Genomic DNA, 21,147 nt, shown 5'->3' with positions numbered 1-21,147 from the left:
AATTTTCTATTAAATTAAGTTTCAAAATTTATGTAATCTTTATTGAGTATGTATTACTAAAGTTTGGCATCTTCATACAACCCACCGAAGGAATATCTAGGGGATTCGCCTGTCTTATATTCATTCCAACCTCTCTCAGCTTCAGCAAAAGCTTCGTAACCCCACAAGAACTCTTGAAATTTTGGATCAGCCCATCTATTTGGACATCCAATAGCTGGTGGATTGATAGCAAGTTTCTTGTCTCTCGTAACTTGTTCTTGTCCATCATGTAAATGGAATATGTTTCTGCACTCAGTAGAACCTTGAACAACTTGAGTTGTTCTCCATTTTCTTAATGACTCGCAAACGGATAATAAATCACGAATTTGTGACTTATGTTCGATTCTGCTGAACAAACCTGCCAATACAGCGGCATCTTCTAAAGCTTGCGAAGCACCAGAAGCTAAATATGGCAAAGTTGCATGAGAAGCATCTCCTAAAATGATGAAGTTACCCTTTTTAGGAGTCCATACCGGCAATTCTCTCGAATTTTGTAATCTCCATTTACCAGTTTCTTGAATTAAACTGAATAAAGTTTTTAATCTTGGATCCCAATCTTCAAAGATAGCAGCGATTTCTTCTTTATCAGCACCTTGAACTGCAACGTCTTTTGGTAAGGTATCTGGCGATAAGATCACAACATTACATGTTTTACCACCTTGTAATAAATAAACCACAATATGCTTATCTGGTCCCCACCAAAAGTTAATATTAGCAGTTTCATAGAATGGAGCTAATTCGGCGTGTTTCTTCATGTCTTCGACCTTAATCAAGGCCCTGTATGCTAAGTCACCAGTATCATAAGGTAAATCCTCACGACCTAAAACAGCGGATCTCAATTTTGACTTGATGCCGTCATATCCAATAACGACATCGCCGGTGTAAGATTTACCGTTGGAAGCTGTAACGGTATTATTTTCGAAGTCAACGTCGTTGATATGCGTGTTTAAGATCATGTCAACACCAACTTCTTTTGCTCTCTCCACTAAAACTTTGTGGTAGTCAGCTCTGTGAACATGCAAGTACATGGAATTGTAGTTTTCTTCAGTGTATGGAACCAAATTTTGCTCTGAAATCTGTTTACCGTCTTCCCAACGGAATATTTTAAAATTCTCTGGAATCATAGAATGCTTCAAAAGATTATCCAAACAACCGATTGTTTTAATAATCTTCACTGATGGTGGTGGTATCTGGATACCAGCTCCAATTTCACCTAACTCAGGTGCTTGCTCTAACAACTTAACGTTATGACCTGCTAACTTCAAACAGATGGCTGCGGTAACACCACCCAAACCAGCACCGACAATAACGAAATCAAGAACGATTTTTGTTTTTGGAATTGAATCTTCAAGGACTGTCATTATAATATTACTTATAGTTTTTATAAAACTAATTATCATATTAACCAGATCAGAGGATTGATACAATTTATATATTTCATATTTTGGGGTGGTTTTCGGATAAGTGTTTAGCTCGGGGAATCGCTTATTCATTTACCCGCGATTGGATTGTGGGGCATACGCTGAAGTGCGAATATTTTGTTGTAAGTTGGGATCTACAGCCGATATATACAAGATCCAATCTTAGAACTAGTTTAAAGAAATCAATAATTTATTTGTAAATATCCATTTTTCAATATATATCAAAGACAAAACTTAAGGATAAGAGTTATCATGCATAACTTAACTGTGAAGTACTAACTTAGTTCTGGAAAACTTCTTTCAAGAACTCTTCTTCTTCGGAATTATGCATAGCCTTAGTTCCGGCAGCTACAGAAGCTGATGGATCACGACCGGCATAACGTAAAGATTTATCCTTATGTTTCTCAGTATTTTCTAAGACAGTTGCAATACGTGGAGCAGAGTAAGAGTAGGAACCCATGTTCAATGGTTCTTCTTGACACCAGACTAAGTCTTCTAATGCAGGGTAGCTGTCTAAAGCATCACGTAATTGAGCGAATGGGAATGGGTGTAATTGTTCAATTTTGATGAAAGCCGTAGATTTATCTTCAATATCAGCACGTTTCTTGTGTAAGGCAGTAAAGACTTGACCAGAACAGAGAATAACACGTTTTATGTCTTCCTTAGCATTAATACTCTTACCTAATTCGGGATCTTCAATGATCCATTGGAAGTGAGATTCACCAGTGAATTCAGATAATTCAGACTTGGCTAATGGATGACGTAATAACTGTTTAGAAAAGAATAAGACCAATGGCTTTCTGAATTGTCTATGCATTTGACGACGTAACAAGTGGAAAATATTTGCTGGTGTAGTTGGGTAAGCAACCTGCATGTTGGCATCTTGATGTTGTCTTTCTAACAATTCAGGAGATGGGAAATATCTTTGATCTTCATTACACAATTGTAAATATCTTTCGATTCTACCGGAGGAATGTTCCGGACCTTGACCATCATAACCATGTGGTAATGAAAGGACTAAACCAGAACGTTGTTTCCATTTAGATTCAGCAGCAGAAATGAATTGATCAACGATGACTTGAGCAGTATTAGCAAAATCACCAAATTGAGCTTCCCATTGAACTAAAGCGTCTGGAGAAGTTAACGAGTAACCATATTCGAAACTCATAACACCGTATTCAGACAATGAAGAGTTACAGATAACAAATGCACCTTGATCCTCAGATAAATTGTTTAATGGAGTGTAGGTCTGTTCAGAGGATTGGTCATGCAAAACAGCATGACGTTGAGAGAAAGTACCTCTTTCAACATCTTGACCAGAAACTCTTACATGGTAACCTTCTAATGCTAAAGAACCATAGGCTAAGGCTTCACCAGTCGACCAGTCAATACCTTCACCGGTTTCAACGGACTTCTTTCTGGCATTCAAAATACGCTTCAAGTTACGGTGAACTTCGAAACCTTCTGGAGCTTCTGAAATAGCTGTACCGATCTTCTTTAAGGTGTCTTCTTCAACAGCAGTTGGCAAATGAGGTAAGACTTCGGTAGCCAATTCCTTTGGAGACTTGAAGTCTTCCCAAGCAGTGGTTAACCATTCTCTAGAAGTTGATTGATATTCCTTCGACTTAGAGAACGATTCGTCTAAGATATTCCAAACCCATTTCTTATGTTCATCAATATCTTCCTTGGTGAAAGTACCTTCTTCAATTAATTGCTTGGTGTAGTAATCAATAACAGGTTTCTTCTCAGCAATCTTTTGGTACATCAATGGTTGAGTGAAAGCTGGTTGATCAGTTTCATTATGACCATGTTTACGGTAACCAACAAGATCAATAATAACATCGGTGTGGAAGGTAGCCCTCCATTCAGCAGCTAAGTTGAAAATAAAGATATTGGCTTCTACATCATCTGCGTTGACGTGGAAAATTGGGGCATTAATGGACTTGGCAATATCAGATGGGTATAAGGTAGATCTAGCAAATCTTGGGTCAGTAGTGAAACCAATTTGGTTATTAACAATAATATGGATAGTACCACCAGTTGAATAATCTGGTAAGTTAGCAAGACCCATAGTTTCATAAACAACACCTTGACCAGAGAAAGCTGCATCACCATGTAATAAGATGGACATAGCCTTTTTGTATTCGCCAATGTCATTCTTATATTGTTGAATAGCTCTAGTCTTACCTAACACAACACCATCTTCGGATTCTAAATGAGATGGATTGGCGACAAGAGATAAGTTAACGTGCTTACCAGATGTAGTTGGTCTAGCGTAGTTCATACCTAAATGGTACTTAACATCCCCGGAACCTTCGTCAAATTCTCTTGAACCAGTGAATTCAGAGAAAATAGATTCATTTGGCTTACGGACAACATTAGATAACATATTCAAACGACCTCTGTGTGGCATACCAATGACAATGTCTTCGACTCCGAACTCAACTGAGGTATCAATCATGGCTTTCATACCAGGGACAACGGATTCTGCACCTTCTAAACCGAATCTCTTGTCGTTAGGGAACTTACTAGCCAAGAATGATTCAAAAGAACAAGACCAAATCACACGGTCTAAAATTTGTCTCTTTTCATCCGGAGAATACTTGTATGGCTCAGGAATTTCAATTCTTTCCCTTAACCAGTCACATTGCTCCTTAGATGGAATGTGGATGTATTCAACACCGTACGATTGACAGTATAATCTTTCACAGTTTGAAATGATTTCTCTCAATGTTAACGATTTCTTACCACCTTCGGCAAATCTAGGTAAAATACCAGGACCTAAGGTGATCTGCTTGTCCATATCGGCCTCGGTGAAACCGTAGTGTTCTAAAGTCAATTCCTTTGGAACAACATCGTTGTCACCAAAAGAGATTCCCAAAGGATCAATCTTGGCCTTTTGGTGCCCCCTAACTTGGTATGCACGGACCAACAATTGAACCTTCAAGTGAGTAACGACGTCCTCGTTAGTTGGTGATGATCCTGGAACGAATCCGGCGGCACCTCCTGCTACTGTAGGAATAATGGTTGGCGGAGCCGTGAACGCCTTGGATGGAGGAACGTTACTTGATTCAATGTTCTTAAAGTAAGCATTCCACGAAATATGAACACTGGATGGATCATGTTTCCAAGCAGCATACATTTCATCAATATAGTTGGCATTGTTGCTCAATAAAAACGAGTCTTGACCGGTAGCAAATAAACGAACAAATGGTTTTACTTGAGCTTTCATTAATTGAGCGCGAGGAATTGCGCTTCTAAAAGCCCTAAGCATTGTTAATAGATTATTACTTTAAATATATCCAAAAACTATCTAAAACTAATATTTATTTAGTTTATAGATCATTTAATTATATAAAGAAGGAGTACGAATAGTTTTTTAAACCTGGCCTAAGGAAGCCTTTTAATTTGTCCGCGCAGTTTTCGTTGGAAAAAAAAAAATACCGACCGTCCCCGACATCTCCGGGGATAAATTTGTTCTCCGGTCATTCTCCAGGTTTAATGAACCAATACTACTGCCAAGCGTGCATCATATACCCGTAGCACTGAGAAAGATGTCCGGCATGGGGCCGCTAAACGTAGTATAAAGTTACTCAGGTTCATAATTTAGGCATGTTGTAGAGTTGCAGCGTAGACTGTAGTCGCTACAACTCCGCGAAAAGGTAAACCAGAAGCGTTGAACGACATAGATGGGTTCTTTACGGCATACAACATGGTTTCTTGGGTAATATGGTAGAATTATGAAAGGCGTTGATTGGAAGCGATACCAGGACAATATTGGGGCAATAAAATATTCATTATTGCCGTTAACCGATACTTGTTTTTCCGGTATTGGCCTGCCCTCGGAGTTGATCCTATAACTTGAAGGCCTTTTTAGTGGCCAGCAGTTGATGCATTGTGAGTTAGAACTAGGTCCATCTACATAGAGGTAAGCATACTAGACGTAGGAGAACACGATACCTTTTGGTCCGACGTCTAATTTTGATTGAAACGGAAAAAAACTGCTACAGTTGCTTCTATGAACCCCCGGGGATGGCTGCAATAGTTCTCAGAACGTAAATACAGAGAGGTGTTTGACACGTACCTATACCAGAACTTTATAGGAGGCATGTAAACCAAGCACGTTGTTAGTAGCTCAATATATTCAACATGCACCCTGATCGAAACGGTAGGAACAAGTAGAATAGGGCGATGTATCAACGACAAGCTACGGATCCGGCGACAATCTGCACCAATTGAGAAGCTATTATTCCAATAGATCCGCGCTCATAACCAGAGAAACGGCTTAAAGATAAAACGAAGGCCTCCTGCTATAGGGCATATAGGAGGCCTTCCTCGACCGGACTCACGAGCTCATGAACAACACAGGGCATGTTTCTACGCTTCAAGTTATTGCAAAATAAATCACCGAGCACCATAAAATGCCATGAAAAATCGCGTGCAATAACCCGAATCTCGCTACTACAGTGAATCGTTGGTGGCTCTGTATTGCTTTGAGCTCTTTAACAATTCACATGAGACAGGGTTAACCCAATTGAAAAACCACATTGACTATATACCCTGGAAACCTCAACAAAATGAAAATATAAACAAAGAGGATGTATTAATACAGAATTGTAACTAAATTGACATATTAATTTATGCTTCTTCGTCGATAACACCACGTTCGGAAACATAGATACCATCCAAGAACTTACGGATATCCTTGTTTCTGACACGACAGACTTGTTGAATATCAGCAGCGTTTTGAGAAACAGCTTCTAAGGAGTTACCGGATAAGACAACTTCATCCTTTTGGTTGGCAGAAAATTCAACTGAAACACCATCGAAGATCTTGATTTGTCTGACTCTCTTTTCACCTAAGAAATTTCTGATTTCAACGTAAGATTGACCATCAACTTCAACAACGTTAACGTTGATAGGGAAATGCGCATAGACGTATCTCATCTTGTACTTGTAACCCTTGGTGACACCAGTGATCAAGTTAGCAATTAAGGCCTTGACGGTTCTTAAAGCAGCAACGTGCTTTCTTTCACCGTTGTGGACAGTGATCTTGATAGCACGGTTGTTAACCTTAGCGAAGGTAACATCAATGTGCTTTAAGTCCTTCTTTAAAGTACCTCTTGGTCCGGTAACAGTAATGCTTCTGGCATTAATTTGGACGGTGACACCTTCTGGAATATCTAAGATTTGATCGGTTTGAATGTACTTCATTTTTGTCTGCTGATGATGATGGAGAAATAATAAAAATTTCACTGGAAAACTTTTTAATGAATATATATACTCAGTAGAAAGTCTGGTCGTCTCACACGGAGACTGAAAAATTTTTCAGTCGTGTAATCACAAATATGAATTTGCAAAATATTGGCGGATTCAAATATACACATATTATACTGAGAAATACGCATACGGAATAACAATAGGGCTTTTACGAGATAAGCTCTACACAGTAACTCAGATAAAGTACTTGATTTATTCATATTGGCACATAGTCCCTATATAACTTACTTATCTTGTTCATCTAACGTTTTGAATTCAGTTGGTTTAATGGAGTCGGGGAATGTAACACCCAATTCAAGTAAAGTACTGAAATTTTTGGCAAAGTCACTGAAGAATAACTTTTCGTCATCGGCATACATTTTGACGTACTTGAGGAAGCTAGAGTCTTCCTTCAAGGCCATGTCTGTTGGCAACATCATAAACGAGTTGGTTTCGTCATCTTCATATTGTTTCTTACCATCCCACTTTTTGACGTGCCAGTTTTGCAATAATCTTACAAAGAAGTCATTTGTAAACATGTTGAAGGAAGGTCCCCATGGGCCGTCGTAGTTGGTGTTTTCCTTGTGACATTTACCTAAACAATGAGCACCAATTAAACACACAGTTTCACGTTCATTGAACCCCATTCTTCCAAATACACCCTTCACATAATCAGCGTCTTTAGAAGCATCTGGTAATCTACCATTCTCTGGAACTCTTGTCTTGTCACTGATATCTTGACGACCTGGTCTCCATTTGATTTTTGGTCCTCCACATTCTTGGACTGCAACTACTCCACCTAAAGTCCATAAATCACCATGGCTCAACCAGGAATACTTATCCTTAAACTCTTGCAAGAAATCCCTTCCATGATTCAATCCAGAGTTTTCGCCATCAGTCGATTCAGGTTTATAGATCATGGTACCACCGTATGACCCCCCCGTGTTATCCTCTTTCTTGTAAGTACCACTTGTGTGCCATGCGAGACGTGTAAGTAAACCATAACGACCAGCACCATCATCTGCATCATCTTGGTCTCTGACCTTTTCGGCTATCTCATTATAAAGACTTTGATAGTCCTTGATTGACTTGCCCTTTGGAATGGCCGCAGTATTAACAATACCAGAGCCAGCTAATAACTTTTTGTGATTGTTTGAAGGTGTGTTGCCATTCTTATTATTGTTGAAATAACTAGTAGCCAAAATACCAGACCCAATTAATGTAGCAAGGAAGTAACCCCCGTACTTGGATTGTGAATTGTTTTTCCCATAACTCTGGAAGAGTTTTGAAAGTGGAACGCTTTGTCTTTTGAATGCAGCCGTAGACATCTTATTAAATTAACAAAGTCTAGTTTAATCAAAATTATTATAGATATGAAATGTCAATTGACCTATTATAATTAGTTATCAATACTTTAGTAATTGGTTATAATTAATAGTGGAGAATTGAATGAATTTATATGGTATGTTCTACGCACGGAAGCCTATGACCTAGAAGGGGAGCTATTAATAATACCATCACCCGGAAATATCGCTCAAATTATTAACTACTTGTTTTGCATAAAATGGTCCCATCCATTTCGATTTTTCCTTACGTTACCAATACATAATTTCTATAGATCTCTAGAACTACCCTGTATTACTCATTACAACTAGTACCATTCACTGCGATACTTCTAGTATGTTTCTTTTATAAGAGTGCAACCTGCAACCCAGCGTGCATGCGACTCGCGCTACTCAAGATTGCTAATATAGAAAAGAGCCACTATTATTGGCCCTTGCAACAATAGGGTCTGGTAATGAAGTGAAAGTTACAAAATAGGTAATACTTTTAATTATAATTTTAGGGAAATATTAATAAATTAGAGTTTAAACTATATTACATTCAAATTTTAGACGAAAGGAAATTTTCAACGGTCGTAGCGTCTTCGTAAACCCAAGAACCTTCTTCATTGTATGTTTTCGCATTTGTACACATCAATTGTAAGCTATCCATAAATGATTCGAAAGACTCGAAATTTTCTTGTTTCAAGTTCTTTTTAATTTGATTAATTGATGTTGGCTGTTTGATTACCTGGTAATAATCTGGATAGAGTTTTCTTGAAGGCAATGTCATGAAAATCTCCGAAATGTTGTGGCCATCAGCTTCTGCAGTTAATTGGCAAAGTTCGTCGAGTACGATAGTACATTTTTCGACCAACTCATTCGAGTCATCAACTTTTTCCAATTCCGAAATGTCGTCTTCATTATCTGTGTAGCCATTGGCTTGGGGAGTAGTTGAACGACGGGATCTTTTTCTTGGTCTCAAGTTCTCTTCGTCTAGGTCGCCATCCACTATATCTTCATCATCATCACTCAATAAATCAGCAGACCCTCCTCTATTCTTTCTTCTTTTTGCAACTCTGACTTCTTTACGCCTAATCGCATCTTCGACTGTATCATTGTCATTGTCCATAGCCATCAACCATTGTTCTTCAGTTAAACCATCATCATACTTCACCCTTTTCTTGTCTCTCATACGAGCTAATTCTTTAGTGTCTTTCTCGAAATGATGTGATACGTCCTCCGTGAAAACAGTAGGCAACTCGTCTTTTTCTAATAGTCTTGTTTTAGGACCTCCTTGTCTGGATGCGAGTTTTTCATTGATAATTCTTTCGTTATCAATTTGTGCGAATAATACCTTCTCATCCTCTGAACGTGCCAATACTTCATTCAACTCTTCATCATCTAATGAATCATTTTCTTCATTGTCATCATTACTTGCCTCTGCTTCTAATAATCTCTTTAAGAAAGCTTCTTGCTCTTCGGAAGTCGATTTATTATCAAACTTACCTGCTTGAATAACTTTACCATCAATATCTAATTTTTGATGTGCTCTTTCCAAAATGACTTCTTCAACAGAATCGTTGGTAATCAATCTCAAAATACGAACCTCATTCTTTTGACCAATACGATGCGCTCTATCTTGAGCCTGTAAATCTTGATGTGGATTCCAATCAGTATCAAAAATAATAACGGTGTCTGCTGTTTGTAAATTCAAACCTAACCCACCAGCTCTAGTGGACAAAAGGAAACAGAAATAATCCGAATTAGGTGCATTGAAATCCTTCAACATATCCTGCCTATCTTCCGCTTTTGTAGCACCATCAAGCCTTAAATATTTCATGTCACGCCATCTCAAGAAATCTTCCATAATATTCATGACCTGAGTCATTTGGAAGAAAATCAACACTCTATGACCCGAAGCTTTGAATTTAGGTAAAACCCTGTCGAGTAATTCGAATTTACCACTAACTCTCCAAATTAAATCATTAGTTAAACGGGTCGAGTTTAATACGGTTTCGACTTCTTCGAAAACGAAAGGATGATTACAAATTTTCCTCAATTGCATAATCTTATTGTTTAAACCCTTAATACCAGACTTCGCTCCTCCAACGTCAACACCGACAAATAATGCGTTATGTTTCAACATTTGTTGATATAAGACGTATTGCAAACCAGATAAGTTACATTTAAGAACTTTTTCAACTTTGTCAGGTAAATCTTTTTCAACATCTTTCTTCAATCTTCTCAACAAGAACGGTCTTAAAACTTTATGCAATCTTCTAATAACTAATAATGATTCTTCTTCAGTTAATTCAATTTTTTCTTGTGAACCTGTATTAGCAAATGGTGTATTAAACCATTCATCGAAAGATTTAACGGAATTAAAAATTTTTGGCAAAACGAAATTTAATAATGCCCATAATTCAGGTAAATTATTCTGTAATGGTGTACCGGTCAAAATCAATCTATTTTTGGTCTTATAATAGTTCTTCAAAGTAATAGATAATTTAGAAGTTGCATTCTTCATTCTGTGACCTTCATCAATAATCATGTGAGAATAATAAAATTTAGACAACAAAGGCCTTTCTCTTATAATATATTCGTAAGTAGTCAAAATAACCTGAAATGCGCCAGATCTGACTTCTGCTTGCATGGATTTACGTTGTTGTTGAGATCCCTTATAAACAATAACATCAACAGCAGGTGCCCATTTTTCAAACTCCATTGTCCAATTTGTAATTGTTGACAATGGAACGACAACCAAAAACTTATCTTCATGTTTCCTTTCAATTAAATAGGTTATTAAAGATATAGATTGAATAGTCTTACCTAAACCCATCTCATCTGCAAGAATACCATTCAATTTATTATTGTATAAAGATACCATCCATTCCAAACCCTTTACTTGATATTCTTTCAAGGTACCTCCTACAAGAATAGAAGGTTGTTCTTTTACTTCTTCTTTGACTCTATGGGCTACTTGATAGTAATCTATCTTTTCTCGTAATTCCTCTACATTATCTTCTTTTTCAGGAACGACTTCATTCTCGATGTGCTTCTCACCTGAAATATCATCCGCTCCTTGTTCGACTTGTTGAACCTTAACGGCTTGAGCCAAAGAGTCCAAGAATGTGTTGGTTTGCTTTAATAAATGCGTAATTCTGTGATCTTTTGTTTGATCCAATAATTTAATATATGCCTCTTCATCGTTTGCTTTCAAAGCTTGCAAACGCTGTTTAGCAGTTTTTTCCAACTTCTTCGATTCATCCTTTTCGGTAACAGAATGGAACAGATTGATAGCTCTAGAAATAGTCGAAATTTTATTTAAGCGGTTAAGCTTTTTATTTACAAAATCTTCGGAGTTGATTAAAATTTGTTGAACTTTTTCAACGTGTAATGCGTGCTTTATTCTGTTGGCTTCCAATTTACGTTTCTCTTCTAATTGTGAAGCGAGCAAATGTGGATTTGGTTGAATAATTTTTGGCCTGATATATATAGATCTTCTTGCTTGCAATGTTAGTGGGACTTTGTTTAAATCGGAATTATCATAATGTGAGTTCGTTGCTTGGCTGATAATTAGGTTTTTCTTTAATTGCTTTTGCTTTGCTAAAAGTTGCAATGATTTTAATTCAATCAAGGCCTTAATTTTCAAATCATCGTAGTTAGTTTGACTTTTTAAGGAATCAGTTTTGAAAGTACCCAAGTTTGCAGGCAAATTTTCAAGCTCCCTTATACGATTTGATATCTTAGAGGAGATCATTTGTTCTGTATAATAATTACCAACAGGCGCATGCATTGGATTGATCGAGCCAAGAGGTTGAGGAACCTTAATTCCCAAAGATTCAGCCCTTTTCATGAAATCATTCAAATTCGATTTGGACCTTAAAAATGCCTCAATGAATCTGTCTGTATCCTTATTACGAACAGACTCACTTTCGGAATTTATGACGGATTCGTAATCTTCTTGTAGCGATTCTGGTAAATCCAAATCCTTTGACAAGAACTGCAAACCGGCAATTTGTTTCTCTAACAATTCTAAATCCAAAGATTCTTCCGATTTCTGTGCTTTTATAGATTCGTAAAACGTCTGTTCGTTCTTGACAAACTCTTGATATTGCTCACTAATCTTGTAAAAAACATTCTCAATTGCCAATCTTTCCTCTTCTGTAGGGTCCTTGAACACCGGCCTCACATCACTAGATGTCCCCTTGAAATCGCTTACACCATTCTCCTTATTTTCAAGGTATCTAACAAAATTATCGTGCTTTTCCTTCGCTTCATTTGACGCTTTCATCAATTGTTGATATTTATGTAATAATGCGTTTAGCTGCTCTCTGGTCTCAGGAAACGATACAGAAATAGCCTGACGTGACACAGATATATCGCCACCAATCCCGCTACCGTTATGTAAAACGTTTCCGTTAGTTACGATCGGCCCTTCACTCATGTCCGCTTTTTCTAATGGTCAATAACTGGGTAAGAAAATGAACGAATAAATGTCTTCTCTTTCGGATATAGACTGAATTTGCTATTATTATATACACCTGTAACAATATACGCTATTCAGTTAATAAATAGCCTCTAGATTTCCGAACTATCTAATTGATTGGACCTAGAATCAAGTAGTGTTACGATTTGGTTGAGTTTTAATTAATCCTCACCAAATTTTCCGCGTTTTTGTGTTCAGTTGACGATAATGACACAAAACCACAAAGCTATGAAAATTTCCCGAGCAAAGGAAGATCATACTATGTCTAATCACGTAGGTTGACATTGAATAGGAGGTTCAATATTTGTACAAAGAAGGAATTACTATAGAATATGCTTATGCTCAAAAATATTGGGATTTACAATAGGCTGATCAATACGATTGGCAGATCGGTTCGTTTTAACTCAAGCGGAAAGTCGTCATTAAATTGGGTCGAGTACTTAAACTTGAAGAAGCAAAATAATAGGCTTAATGTGGCATCGTCGGCATTTACCAGTTTAGCGGGTGCATTTATAACGTTGACTTACTTAGGAAACATCGAAATACAGGTCGATAAACCTATCATGGGATTGGACCCGTTTATGGTCATGGGTGGTGCCGTCATTTTAGGTGGTGGTGTTGGATACTTGTTTGGACCATTCATCGGTACTGCGTTGTTCAGCTTGAAGAATAAAGCGGCCATGCATCAATTCAAAATAAAAGACCAGATTTTCTTGCAGAAAATCAAACATCACAGGGTGGATCCATCGTCGCAATCTTTCTCCAATCCAGTTCCTGATTACTATGGAGAAAGAATCTATTCGTTGAATAATTACAAGCAATGGTTAAGAGATTGCAATGCTTTCAGAAGAAAGGCTAAGGAATTCCTTTAGTTCACCTGTGGAAATCGTCAGACTGGACGTGAAGGTCAAAAGGGCAAAAGTCAAAAATATTGTATATACAAGTATAGACTCGCTAATGAATGACTATAATCATGATGTTTTAATTACTGTATTATATCTATAAAATCCTGCTAACATGATCTCTTATTTGTACCCCTGAAGATGTAGCTTCTTGGGAATTGCGCACTATGAATGATGCTACGTAATTAATTTTTTCTCCGAACATCAATAGATCTAATCAGATATAATCAGACATAATTAGTAGTAGATAATAATGACATTGAAAGTGGCATTTTTAGGCCCGGAAGGCACTTATACTCACCAAGTAAGTATACCTATTCAGAGTAAACAATATACTTTAGGATACAACTAACGGTTAAGGCATTAATACAACAATTTGGCACTGAGTCAGATGTTGAAATATATTCACAGGCAGCCATATCTGACTGTTTTCAAGTACTCGACTCAAAAGAAGTCGACTATGCAGTGGTTCCGTTTGAGAACTCAACTAATGGACAGGTGGTGTATACTTATGACTTACTTAGAGATTGGTACATACCGTCGAGCCAGGACCAAAACAACGACGAGAACCAGCATATAGCTCCAAAATTTAGAATTGTTGGTGAACAATTTGTTTCAATTCACCATAACTTTTTGTCTAATGCCAAAACTTTGGATGATGTAACAACTATATATTCACATCCGCAAGTATGGGGTCAAGTAACCAAATTTTTATCAAAGCATATTACCAAAAAGATTAGTAAACTTGATAGTGACTCAACCTCTAAGGCAGCAGAAATTGTAAATAATGATAAGTCTGGTACAAGTGCATGTATATCTTCTAAGATCAGTGCAGACTTATACCAGTTACCAATACTATTTGAAAATATCGAAAATTCTTCCAATAATACCACAAGGTTTTTGGTATTGGGTTACGATGAGATTAATTCACATCCGCTAGGACCGGAGAATGATTCACATCCAAAGGCATACGTTACCTCGATAATTTTCACTTTGGATCATGATGATCCTGGGGCATTATGTGCCGTGTTGGACACATTCAAGAAGAATAACATCAATTTAACGTCAATTAACTCCAGACCTTCACATTTAAAGCAATGGCAATATGTGTTCTTTGTAGAGCTAGTTGGAAGTATAAATGATGAAAACGTATCAGCCAGTATAAATAGCTTAAGTAGTAATTGCTTAACGTTGGAGGTTCTAGGATCGTTTCAAAGATGTTGGAGGTATTGGAGTGAACAGTAAATAGGTGGATAACTACAAGCACTGATAATTCATAGTGAAATCGATTCATAATTAGATAGTATACAATATAAAAGCCACTTGGTTAATTACCAAATTTTTGATAACTCCATTCTCTGTTATCTAATGGACATACATTTCTAGATTTTAACCACCTAGCAATACAATGCATATGGAAAGCATGATTGCACATTCCCCAAGCTGCAATACATTCTTCGTTTGAATTATTTAAAGTGTTAGGCTGACATTCTATGCATGGCTCCATTAAATGATTTCTGCAAATTGCACAAGTCTCCACAATTATATCTAAAAAGTTAGTAAGAGTTCATAATATAAAATAAATATCAACAATACCATTATTAGGTTGTGATACATACCCCAAGACCAGAAGGCGACAGCTGTCCATTTCTTTACTTCAAATTTCTGCTTTGAAGATTTTGCTTTTGATTCAATTTGTTGTTCATTTTCAAGATCTATTTAGTAAAATTCGTTAGTATTTCGTCCCAACAATATAATGACCAATTAGTTACTTACGACTGTCGATTTCCATATGATCGTCACTCATACTCAGGTTATATTTGTATGGAGATTATAAAGAAGGATAAGAATTAAAAGTAAGATTTAACCAAAGAGGTAGCGAATTTTTGAAGTGCGATTCTTACTAAAACGAATGTAGCTCAATGAAACTTTTATATAGCTGCTTCTTATTAAAATTAATCATAGCACCATGACTAGTACTAACGAGGATATAATATCTTCTTTGTATCCACCACCACCTCCGTACTTTAAATATTTCACGGAACAAAATTTAAATAACTTGGAAATATGGAAGAACAAGGCCCAAGATGAAATGCAAATAGATAAGACGGACCTAGAACAGGTGAAAGAAGACCAAGATATTAAACCACCAGGTGAATTGAAGTTCTTAGTTCCTCCTAAGCAGCCGGATGCAGATCATTATAGGGGATTTGGTAATTTATGGTCGTTTGAAGATAAATTACCAGGCTTAAAAGAACTGGGATGGACTCAACTATACAAGGATGACGATGAATTGATAACTTCAAACACTAAGATAGACGAATTACACAAACTAATGGATTCATTATTACTTAACTTTTTGGAATTAATTGGCGTAGTGTCTATCGATCCTCAACAATTTCACTATAAAATTGAAGATTTGAAGTTGATTTTAATAAACATAAATCATATTTTAAATACATATAGACCTCATCAATCCAGAGAGAGTCTAATTATGCTACTAAGGAAGCAAATTGACATGAAACGAAACGAAATCAGCGAAATTGATAAAACTAGTGAGGATATTAAATCGAAGATCTTGAAACTAGTAGATACGAGCTATATTGGCGACCAAGAGGATGCTAAATGCGATAATGATTCGACCGAAGATGAAGAGAGTATCAAAAATAACATAATACAAAAGCTATTGAATCAGAATGTATAGATATATATGTATATATACTACTTATGTATTACGAATGAACATAAAAATGGCATATATAGAAGATTGTAACGTTAAAAAAGATCTAAAAGATCATTGTTTAGTTTATTTTGATTACTAGATGATGACGAAGTATTATCGATATTTAAATTATCAATGCCTTGTGTCAAGTTTTGATTTTGTTGACTACTTTGTGGAGCTGATGTCTTGAATAAGTCTAGTATATCATTTGTTGAAGACTGTACAGGTTGCGTTGGTTGCGCTTGCGAAGGCATAGAAGGGGCGGAAAATAAATCATTTAGTTCATCTAGCAATGAGGCAGAGCCATTACTAGAACTATTATCAGGTTTAACTTCATCATCGTCAAAATCAAGCAAATTTTCATTTTTAGAATTATTAATTATCTCTTGTTTTGCTAGATTAGTCAAATCTTCAATATTTTCATCTTTGTTCAGGGATTTAGATCTTCTGGTTGTCACTTGGTCACTAGATAAAGGTGAATATAAGTTAGGGTCAATAAAGGTAAACGACGGTTTATGATACACCGATGCTAAAGTCGATAATTCCTTCACCAAAGCTTCTAATACGACTGGGTTGAATGAAGCAATTGTGGTTTTAATTGGAGGTAACTTAGACAAAACGATCTTTTTCTGAGATTCTTTCGACGAAGATGACAACAAACGCCAGTATATATATGCTTTGTCTCTAACATCTGCATTTTCACAATCTTTAGTAGCCATTTCTAAAACTTTTTGCAAATAATTAGAATACGTTTGATTCTCAATCGACAAATTAATTTTGACAATTGTGGTCAAAATATTTAGTTGTAACAAAGATTCATAATCTAAAAAGCCATCGATTAAGTCCAGCAAATTTTGCTTTAATTGTGAAAAGTATTTTGGATATTCACCTAAGAGCCAAATGTATCCAGATAAGGCTTCGTTCTTGCTTAATTCCGATGTATGATTTGAAATAATTGGAACAATTAGAGTAATTAAATCATTTTTACCTGGATAACGTCTCAATATGTTTGTTAAAACAATAATTGATTCATTGATAATTAAATCCCCTCCTCTTTGGTCAATTAAGCTACATATTAAGTTAACTGATTTAATAACACATCCAGTTAACTTGATTGCAACCGTACCAATTGACCTGATTGCTTTTGCTACCAAGGAACTTTCAAATTCCATGGCGTATTCTTTTAACTCTCCCAATAACAATGTACTATTACTGTCGTTGGCTAATCTTACCATAATTTCCAACTTCTCTAACTTCAAGTATAATGGATCAGAATACTTAATGAAGAATACACGGAGTTCCTTTGATAAGATTTGTGGATATTTTTCTAAGATAATTCTAATATTTTTCAAACCCACGTATTGCGCTTCAGGAATTGAGGATGAGACTAATGAAACCAACGGAGCAGACAACTTTTTCAAAATCGAAGACCTTTGAGCAGTTACTGAAATTGAGTCCAATTGATTGATGATCGCCTTAATCGAAGATAAAACCACTGAAGGATTAACGTGTTGCAATTGTGGTATAATTCTTTCAATGATGTGATTCGCCTCATTGGAAGTTTCAGCCTTATAATCATTTAAGGTTGTTAAAATTGTTATTCTACCCCATTCCGTGCATTCATTCAAACACATTAACAAATTACTGACCATCCCTTTATTAACTTCGATGATTTCTAAATCTGGATTGGTATTCATATCCTTTATCTCAAACAACGCATTCAATGCATTAGCAACAACCATTGGATTAGGATCTTTAATCAACTTCGATAACTCACTTAAAAAGCCAAATTCAATACACATTTCAGAATTTAAGTCAAATAGTTTGGCTACACAAATTGCTGCTGTCTTTCTCACATATGGGTTATCATCCTTTAACGTCCTCAGCAATGGGATTTCCATATAGTCAACCATCTTCGCTACTCTGATACATCCCATAGTACGTATTGCCAATGCTCTGATTAAGGGATTTGGATCTTCCGTGTCTTGAACAAATGTATTCACAGCTAATATACATAATTCAGGATGTGTCTTTGCATAATTCATAAGGTATAAGTAAACCAATTTCTTCTGTTCCAAGTCATATGTTGCTATATTCTTTAACACATCCGGAAATAATGCAGAAACATCTTTGCCAACCGTCATGGCTTGGATTACCCGCTGAATGGCATCTTTTCGTTCACCTCTATATTGCGAAACTAATCCATTCTTTAATTCAAAAGTTTCACCCTTTCTTGGACCTTGCAAGAAATTCCGAATCTTTTTTTCTAATGACATACTTATAGTGTTGGATAAGACCCTATTTATTGATTAGTTGGCAATGTGTTGATACTATAAATTTTGAATCAACAATAACAGCGTTTTAATCACGTGAAAATTTTGATAGATGGTTGATCATAGAACGTCAACGACTAAGTACAAGCAACAAAATTATACTCAGCATTGAGGGATGGTCGTATATGGAAAGGCCAATAAAAGGAGGAAAGGGATAAACTTACCCCTGGAGGTGCTGATATTTTCGAGCGATGAAGAAGAACATGCTGTTGTTGAAACTCTTGAAAGTGGAAGTAGGCTATCACAATTAATGCAAGAAACCACAATGAAAAGGCACATGGAAGGCGAACTACTACCTTCTGCTAGAATAGACAAAGGGGTCAAGAGGTCGCCTAAAAAATCACCCAGGAAATCGCCTAAGGAAATAGATGACGCGTTAGTCGAAGATCACTTAACGAAATCTCCAAAACGGTATACTAAAGTAATCGATTCTCTCATGAATAGTTCAAATATGGGAATAGAGACATATCGAGGATCTCCAGGAAAGAAAACGCAACCACAGAAGAAAATATTGGAACTAATTCTGCCGTCATCGTCCCCCAAAAAGGTGATTTCGACACCTAGAAGTGATATTTCGTCCCCAGGAAAAACACCAAAATCGACGCCAAATGAAAAAGATGCATGGAACGACTTATTTGAGAATATAGGCAGTTTTGAATCCAAACCCGAAAAGTTAGAAGCTTATTCTAGGGGGGATGAAATGAAACAAGAAAACCAGGAAGTAGTTGGACTGGTGATCAATAATATTGATCTAGATGGTATATATAAGTCGTTGAATCAAGAGGTAGAAATTGTGCCGAAGCCGGCTATGATTAAATCTAAATTAAATAGCATGTCACTGAAACACAAGACGTATGGTGAACAGAGAAGCTATTTATTAGAACAAGAAGAGGCCGAATCATTGGAAGAACATCAAATTATAAATAAAGAAATGATCAGTAATTATTATGATTATCAAGATTCATGTAAAGATACTGTTAATATAAACGATTTGCGAAATTTGGGCAAGAGGAATTCTGATAAGGAAGAGCTTGAATATTTATTGGAAGGACTCATTTTCAACGGAGGAGAGACAACTGAAAATAATAATCAAATATTGATAAATTCATTGATCGATTTAAAGAGTTTTAATGAGGAATTTTTAATAAGGAACTGTAATCAAATTGTCAGACGACTAGATAAGCTATTGTCTAAAGTGATGAAATTAACTCCTCAGAACGGAAGAGAGCTAATTATATACTTGATCCAACAAAACTTTATTTGGTTTCTTGGTCAAAGCTCTAATAAGGAGATTATAGATCAAGTAGGGAACGACATCATTGAATTATTATTCGAATCATTTTCCTTTGAAATATCCGGCTTACATGTTCTGAATGTTACGAGAGATAATCTAATACATTTCATGGATGACACTAGATGGATAGATATTACCGAATTGGTAATTGAGCAAGAAAGAATATACAATCCTAAGATATTTGCAATTATCAAATCTTGGACCCGACCCAACTTGAAATATTTTGAGAATTATTATCAAAGGTATCCGACGCACAAAATATGTGACATAGAGGCCCATATTAATAAATCCTTTAGTAATATAGAGAAATTCAAGGTCGAAGCTAATGAGATGAGTATAATGAAAATTTTAGTATTGGTGAGCACTAATGGAAACCAATACTTCAAGTCGCATATAGAGCCGTTGCTTAAGTTAATTAACCATAATTATGACAATATAATTAACAAAACGATGGATGACAATATAATAAATGCGTCTTTATTTGCAATGGGATATATAATCAATATAATTGAAAATGATAAGGATATTCTGTTGAGTAATCTTAATTTACTAAATGATTCAGAACAGAAGATTCGGTTGATCAAGCCAACTACCGAAATAATGGACCACTTAATTGGGTACAATAGTATAATCTTAAGCTTTTATATTTCCGATCTCGATTTAAAAGGGTCTCATATGATCCATTATTTGAAAAAATTCAAACATACCATTAAGAACACTATCATAGAAGAAAAATTGACCACCATAATTTCCAGACTATCTCATTAGCTGCATTTGTTTACGTAATACTTTGCAGCAAGACTCATAGTAGCACTACATACTGAAATATTCTGACCATCTTTTTTATTACATGCGACATATAAGGTTTCAAGGTAGCTTTCAGGGGTGGGTTCTAGAAATATATGCTGACCAGCGAGTCTATATTTGTCGTATTCTTATCGTATAAAATTTGAGAAAATTATATCCATTAACGAAGGTTATTATATACTAATTTAGTCGGGGAAGATATTTACAGAAACTGAGGATCGATAAAACGGTTAACAAATTGCATAAATCTATAAAGCTTATGCCGTTCATGTCGGCAAAATTCCTAATAGAATACTCAGAAGTTCTAATTTTTGAAGTCGCACAAAAGCTTTCAAGCACAACTTTGAAAGATTGAGCAAATAAGTAATGTATGGTATCTCATAATGCAGCTTATTAACGCTACCTTCCGAAAGCTTTATTCTAAATGACCACTATGCTGATTCATAACGGATATGGAGAACTAGATACTCAAAGCCGAAAATACCGATTTTTTCTCATACGACTGCGGGAATAAACGGCGTAGTAGGAGTATATATAAATATGGAGAACTCATCAT

The 21,147-nt window shown here is 36.0% G+C and overlaps 11 protein-coding genes across 11 annotated transcripts; 4 read left to right on the top strand and 7 right to left on the bottom strand. All coding sequences in view use genetic code 12, as the record gives it.

Moving 5' to 3' along the window:
• Positions 1-56: 56 nt before the first annotated feature.
• On the bottom strand, positions 57-1,532 carry DEHA2F17820g (DEHA2F17820p; the record flags this gene model as incomplete). Its single annotated transcript, XM_461135.2, has 1 exon — positions 57-1,532. One exon carries the CDS (start codon positions 1,530-1,532, stop codon positions 57-59), a length of 1,476 nt encoding a protein of 491 aa, XP_461135.2.
• A 208-nt stretch (positions 1,533-1,740) lies between these two features.
• DEHA2F17798g (DEHA2F17798p) lies at positions 1,741-4,734 on the bottom strand (the record flags this gene model as incomplete). Its single annotated transcript, XM_461134.1, has 1 exon — positions 1,741-4,734. The coding sequence occupies one exon, from the start codon at positions 4,732-4,734 to the stop codon at positions 1,741-1,743; it is 2,994 nt and encodes a 997-aa protein (XP_461134.1).
• Positions 4,735-6,098: 1,364 nt separating this feature from the next.
• On the bottom strand, positions 6,099-6,674 carry DEHA2F17776g (60S ribosomal protein L9; the record flags this gene model as incomplete). Its single annotated transcript, XM_461133.1, has 1 exon — positions 6,099-6,674. One exon carries the CDS (start codon positions 6,672-6,674, stop codon positions 6,099-6,101), a length of 576 nt encoding a protein of 191 aa, XP_461133.1.
• Positions 6,675-6,964: 290 nt separating this feature from the next.
• On the bottom strand, positions 6,965-8,047 carry DEHA2F17754g (DEHA2F17754p; the record flags this gene model as incomplete). The annotated part of the gene is made up of 1 exon (XM_461132.1): positions 6,965-8,047. One exon carries the CDS (start codon positions 8,045-8,047, stop codon positions 6,965-6,967), a length of 1,083 nt encoding a protein of 360 aa, XP_461132.1.
• A 556-nt stretch (positions 8,048-8,603) lies between these two features.
• DEHA2F17732g (DEHA2F17732p) lies at positions 8,604-12,491 on the bottom strand (the record flags this gene model as incomplete). The annotated part of the gene is made up of 1 exon (XM_461131.1): positions 8,604-12,491. The coding sequence occupies one exon, from the start codon at positions 12,489-12,491 to the stop codon at positions 8,604-8,606; it is 3,888 nt and encodes a 1,295-aa protein (XP_461131.2).
• Positions 12,492-12,865: 374 nt separating this feature from the next.
• Positions 12,866-13,405, top strand: DEHA2F17710g (DEHA2F17710p; the record flags this gene model as incomplete). The annotated part of the gene is made up of 1 exon (XM_461130.2): positions 12,866-13,405. One exon carries the CDS (start codon positions 12,866-12,868, stop codon positions 13,403-13,405), a length of 540 nt encoding a protein of 179 aa, XP_461130.2.
• Positions 13,406-13,688: 283 nt separating this feature from the next.
• On the top strand, positions 13,689-14,680 carry DEHA2F17688g (DEHA2F17688p; the record flags this gene model as incomplete). The annotated part of the gene is made up of 2 exons (XM_461129.1): positions 13,689-13,739; positions 13,796-14,680. The coding sequence occupies 2 exons, from the start codon at positions 13,689-13,691 to the stop codon at positions 14,678-14,680; spliced, it is 936 nt and encodes a 311-aa protein (XP_461129.1).
• An 82-nt stretch (positions 14,681-14,762) lies between these two features.
• DEHA2F17666g (DEHA2F17666p) lies at positions 14,763-15,242 on the bottom strand (the record flags this gene model as incomplete). The annotated part of the gene is made up of 3 exons (XM_461128.1): positions 14,763-14,983; positions 15,055-15,150; positions 15,212-15,242. 3 exons carry the CDS (start codon positions 15,240-15,242, stop codon positions 14,763-14,765), a joined length of 348 nt encoding a protein of 115 aa, XP_461128.1.
• Positions 15,243-15,404: 162 nt separating this feature from the next.
• On the top strand, positions 15,405-16,139 carry DEHA2F17644g (DEHA2F17644p; the record flags this gene model as incomplete). Its single annotated transcript, XM_461127.1, has 1 exon — positions 15,405-16,139. The coding sequence occupies one exon, from the start codon at positions 15,405-15,407 to the stop codon at positions 16,137-16,139; it is 735 nt and encodes a 244-aa protein (XP_461127.2).
• Positions 16,140-16,210: 71 nt separating this feature from the next.
• DEHA2F17622g (DEHA2F17622p) lies at positions 16,211-18,433 on the bottom strand (the record flags this gene model as incomplete). Its single annotated transcript, XM_461126.1, has 1 exon — positions 16,211-18,433. One exon carries the CDS (start codon positions 18,431-18,433, stop codon positions 16,211-16,213), a length of 2,223 nt encoding a protein of 740 aa, XP_461126.2.
• A 172-nt stretch (positions 18,434-18,605) lies between these two features.
• Positions 18,606-20,552, top strand: DEHA2F17600g (DEHA2F17600p; the record flags this gene model as incomplete). The annotated part of the gene is made up of 1 exon (XM_002770799.1): positions 18,606-20,552. The coding sequence occupies one exon, from the start codon at positions 18,606-18,608 to the stop codon at positions 20,550-20,552; it is 1,947 nt and encodes a 648-aa protein (XP_002770845.1).
• Between the last annotated feature and the right edge of the window lie 595 nt (positions 20,553-21,147).

Source organism: Debaryomyces hansenii (genome assembly GCF_000006445.2).
Source record: "Debaryomyces hansenii CBS767 chromosome F complete sequence".
Classification (NCBI taxonomy): Eukaryota; Fungi; Ascomycota; class Pichiomycetes; order Serinales; family Debaryomycetaceae; genus Debaryomyces; species Debaryomyces hansenii.
This window is presented reverse-complemented; position numbering and strand designations above follow the sequence as displayed.